The 5,160-nt window shown below is 56.4% G+C and overlaps 1 protein-coding gene across 1 annotated transcript; it reads right to left on the bottom strand.

Moving 5' to 3' along the window:
* Window positions 1-1,357: 1,357 nt before the first annotated feature.
* On the bottom strand, window positions 1,358-5,147 carry LOC103583119 (protein unc-13 homolog A-like). Its single transcript, XM_008564529.1, has 4 exons — window positions 4,706-5,147; window positions 4,355-4,443; window positions 3,733-3,885; window positions 1,358-1,628 (listed from the first exon to the last, which is right to left on the bottom strand). The coding sequence occupies exons 1-4, from the start codon at window positions 4,769-4,771 to the stop codon at window positions 1,454-1,456; spliced, it is 483 nt and encodes a 160-aa protein (XP_008562751.1). The 5' UTR covers window positions 4,772-5,147; the 3' UTR covers window positions 1,358-1,453.
* Between the last annotated feature and the right edge of the window lie 13 nt (window positions 5,148-5,160).

Raw genomic sequence — 5,160 nt, 5'->3', positions numbered from 1 at the left:
GTAGTGGGAAGAGGGTAGATAGGGGGTGGGGGACAGAGGAACAGAGTCTGGTGCTTGGGACTTCAGGGGAGTCAGAGGTGGGGGCCTGCACTGAGCAGCTGAGTAGGAACATACATGATGAAGACCTGCATTCTGCAGAACTGCTAACAGTTCAGAGCCCAAACTAGAGGTCAGAGGGCCCTCTTGACTTTGAACCTCTTTCTAGCTTTGGGGAGAGAGCCAGATGTCCTGGTGGCGTTAGACCACGGGAGTAAGGGTGGATTCCAACTAAAGGGCAAGGACAGATGTGAAGAAGGAGCTGGGACCAGGGTCTGGGAGCTGGCAGGCTCCTCTGGACTTATAATGGGGCGGGGCGTGTGGGCGTCGCCTCCTCCCTCCCGGCCCCGCCCCCTCCCCGTCCCTCGCCCCAGACAGACACAGGCACATCTAGGCAGGAGGTAGGACGGTGGGTGAGGTTCGGTGGGTGAGGACGGGGCGCTGGGTGAGGGGTGGGGTGCAGCCACGCGGTTGGCCGAGTCCAGACACAGAGCGGACGGACAGACAGACGGACAGACGGGCCTCTACTTACGATCATCTGTCAGCCGTGATGGGGGAGGGGCGGGGGAAGGGGGGATAAGGCACCATGAGTCTTCGGGGAAGGCCAGGGAGGGGGCGGAGACGGCACTGGGGAGCAAACCCCTGCCCCAGCCCGGCCCAGTGGAACGGAGGCTGGAATGCCCGAGCCTCCTCCACGTCTCTGCGGCCCCCCGCCCACCCTCTCTAGGCCTCCCCCGTCCACCCAGAAACGTCCTGCTGCTGGACGCCGTGCCCTCAACCCACGTGCCATCGCTGATCTCAGGCTTTTGACGCCTCCAGGAGGGGCCCGTGCCAGCCACACCCCTCCGCAGATGTCTCCTTCCCCACCCGCACTGGACAGCCTGATCCCTGGGGATCATGGCCTCTGGTCTATGCCCAGAAGGCCCCCAGGTGCACGGTTCTGGTCTCTGGATGACCGCTGACCTCTCTGACCTTGGATGCTCTCCGTGACTTCTGGCTGACTGTCAGGAGCATCTCTCGTTTATTGGTCTCTGAAGTTCACAGTCTTTCCCCTCCTTGTCTCTTGATTGACCCCCTCCAAAGCCTTGTGATGAACCCGCTGACCCCTAGGACCTCTATGACTTGTGTATGGCCTTTATCCTCAAGCTGACCTGTTTTCTGAATGAGATTTGACCTTTGAATGATCTCTTGACTCTATTTGACCTCTTTGACCTTGGAATAAACCCAACTGACCCCTGAATGACCTCTTTAACCCTTTGATGCTCCTTGATCCATGTGTGACCTCTCTTATCTTTGAATGGCCCCACGGACCTCTGGGCTTCTATGATGCAGTGGCCCTTGCACCTGGATAACCTCTCTGAGCCCCAGTGCCTTCGTTCTCATCTCCCCAGCCTTGAGCACCATGCTCTCTGAGCTCTTACAGAGGAAGTGGCCCAGGTGTCCCCCTCTGGCCCCCTGCGGGCCTCACCGTCTGGTCAGTGAGAGGTGGCAGAACGATGGTCTTCTCCATGGTGTTCATAACCAGCTTCCACAACTCCTTCAGCACCCGCTTCAGCACCGTCTTCTCGCAGATTTTGGCAAAGAGAGTCAGGCTGGGGGCGAGGAGCAGGTCTGAGAGAGGGCCCACCTGGCCCCAACCCACTGAGCCCCTTCCCCTCAACATGTGGGTATGGCAGAACAGCGTTCTATGGACCTGCAAGAGGGCACACAGCCTGTACAGGGACCCCTGGGTGGTCTGACAGGACTACAATATATGATGCATGTGGAGAAGAGGGAATAGTGGCTGGACAGGTCAGCAGGGGTTTGGGAGCTGTAGGGGCCTCCTCTGGACTTATAACGGGGCTGGCAGAAGGGCGTGGTCTCTCTCCCACCTGGCCATGCCTCCTCCCCATGCCTGGCCCCAGACAGACACAGGCACATCTAGGCAAGAGGTAGGATGGTGGGTGAGAGGTGGGTGAGGAGGGGCCTCAGCATCTGGAAAGAAGGCATGGACCTTATTGTGAAGATGGGGGCAGAGGGAGCCGTGGAGTGTTTGAAAGAGAGACAGCCAGACTTTCATGTTGGAAAGACCAGTGTGGGGGATGAACTGGAATGGGAAGGCTGGAAACCAGGGATTATGAGGGGGCTAGAGCCATGCCCGGGGGAAGAGGAGGGGAATGGTCAGGGGAGGGCAGACTTGAGAGAGAAAACAGCAAAGAATTCGTGATTGGATATATGGAGGTTGAAGGAAAGAGGGCAGTCTACCATGATCCAACCAACTGACCCAGTCATCCACCAAACTATCCCTTCTCCAACTTTCTTTCATTCTTTCTCTTTCTTTTTATCCATCCATCCATCCACCCACCCACCCACTCATCAATCTATCCATCCATCCATCCACCCATCCATCCACCCATCCATCCACCCATCCATCCACCCATCCATCCATCCATCCATCCATCCATCCATCCAGCCACCCACCCATCCATCTACCCATCCATCCACCCACCCACCCATCCATCCATCCATCCACCCACCCATCCATCTACCCATCCATCCACCCACCCACCCATCCATCCATCCATCCACCCACCCATCCATCTACCCATCCATCCACCCACCCACCCATCCATCCATCCATCCACCCACCCATCCATCTACCCATCCATCCACCCACCCACCCATCCATCCATCCATCCACCCACCCATCCATCTACCCATCCATCCACCCACCCACCCATCCATCCATCCATCCACCCACCCATCCATCTACCCATCCATCCACCCACCCACCCATCCATCCATCCATCCACCCACCCATCCATCTACCCATCCATCCACCCACCCACCCATCCATCCATCCATCCACCCACCCATCCATCTACCCATCCATCCACCCACCCACCCATCCATCCATCCATCCACCCACCCATCCATCTACCCATCCATCCACCCACCCACCCATCCATCCATCCATCCACCCACCCATCCATCTACCCATCCATCCACCCACCCACCCATCCATCCATCCATCCACCCACCCATCCATCTACCCATCCATCCACCCACCCACCCATCCATCCATCCATCCACCCACCCATCCATCTACCCATCCATCCACCCACCCACCCATCCATCCATCCATCCACCCACCCATCCATCTACCCATCCATCCACCCACCCACCCATCCATCCATCCATCCACCCACCCATCCATCTACCCATCCATCCACCCACCCACCCATCCATCCATCCATCCACCCACCCATCCATCTACCCATCCATCCACCCACCCACCCATCCATCCATCCATCCACCCACCCATCCATCCATCCATCCATCCATTCAAACATATATTCATCATCCAAATATTTACCCAACCATCCATCTATCCATGCTTTTAAACATCTGTTCTCCATCTAGCCTTCTAAACATTTATCTTTTAGTCCATGCATCTACCCCTCTGCTTATCCCTCATGTCATCTATCCATCCAAACACCATTCATTCACCTATATAAATATTTACCCACCAATCCTTCCAATTATTTGCCCGCCCATCTTTCCATCTCTTCATGCCTCAACCTACTCACCCACCTAAACTATCTAACCACCACCCAGCAAACATGCCCTGAATGTCCTCTCTGGGTCAGCCCCTGGGTCTCTTTGGCCCCACCCTGGCCACTGCCAGGCCAGCCCCACCCACCCAGCCCAGCTCACTTGCTGTCCAGCAGGTCCATGATGGGCTGCAGCACGTTGTCAGCATCCTGGGCCACGCTGCTGCAGGCACTGGCTGGCACATTGCCTGTGCCCTTAACCTGGCTAAGGATGTCACCCATCTGTTTGACACACTCCTCGATGTGCGGCTGGAAGCTGGGGGCACATAGGGGAGGGGCTCAGACCAGACTCTCCTTGCTTCCCAGAGGAAGGACCAGGTGAGGCTACAAATACTGATTTGTAGACCCTGAGCTTATGTCACAAGCACCAGGAAGCGACAGTACATAACTGAGCAAGGAGGGGGAATAGCAGCAACAGAATCGGGCCCTGGGCTAAGACATCTACCTGCATGGTGCATTTTGTTCTCACAGTCCCACTCAGGTACTATTATTTTCGGAATTCCCACTTTACAGGTGAATAAACTAAGGCTCAGAGAGGTTATGGAACTCACCCAAGGCTACACAGCTAGTAAGCGGTGAAGCCAGGTTTTGAGCTCAGTTTTGTCTTGCTCTGATTCTTAAGTCTTCACCAGTGCATCTGCTGAGTCTCCAGATGCCCCAGGGTCAGAGGTCTGGGGGCTGTTCTGTTCCCTCCCCACTGCCCCCAGCCCCGGAGATGCCCCCACCTGGTAGCAAACACCCGGCTGAGCTCATCTAAGACATTGTTGAGTTTCACCTGCAGCTCCTTCAAGATGTCACTGGCCTCGGCATCCAGCTGAAAGGAAGGGGTGTCAGGTCAGTGCTTAATCAAGCATCCACATGTACAGGCATTTTCTCATCTGACCAAGGGACAGGGATCCCAAAGGGCTGAAGAGGAAACTGAGGCATAGAGAGTTAAGCTGCTAGCTTGGGTTTGAAGGAGTGTCTGAGCTGGAACTCATCCCCAAGCCTGTTGGCATATGAGCTCTAGGGCCTACAGGGAGACGGGGGTGGGGGGACCCCTCCCCTTTTCCAGCCCTGCCTGGGCTCTCCCACACCTCCTTTCCTCCCATGGCTTCAAACATCTTCTCTAGCTGAACTCGTAGCTGCTGAGTGTTGTTCATGAGGATGCAGGGCTGTAGATGGGAACAGAGAGGGGAGTCAGGCCTCAGGACCACTCCCCAGAGCCTACCACCCCACCCCCCACCATGGGCCTCAGGATAGTTTCAGGGTCTGGGTCTAGAAGAAGCTGGGATCTCACAGGGTCACCTGAGAATGAATGACAGCATTTAGGCTCAGGTTCCTGGGAATGTTGGGGAAGGTAGGGGTCTCTGGGGACCGCTAGGGTAAAGGACTCAAGTAATTCGCCCTTGGCCTGGGATGGGCCTGGGGGGGTCCAGGAGAGGGGCTAGGAACTCTGAGAGTAGCAGGAGGGGGATTCCTTGTCATACACCCATGTTCTCCTCCATGGGCCCAAAACTTTGCACACTCGCACGTACCCTGAAGGCTTCAT

This window comes from Galeopterus variegatus, unplaced genomic scaffold (assembly GCF_000696425.1).
Source record: "Galeopterus variegatus unplaced genomic scaffold, G_variegatus-3.0.2 Scaffold19792, whole genome shotgun sequence".
NCBI lineage: Eukaryota > Metazoa > Chordata > Mammalia > Dermoptera > Cynocephalidae > Galeopterus > Galeopterus variegatus.
The sequence above is the reverse complement of the archived record's forward strand: the minus strand, read 5'-3'. Positions and strand labels throughout refer to the sequence as shown.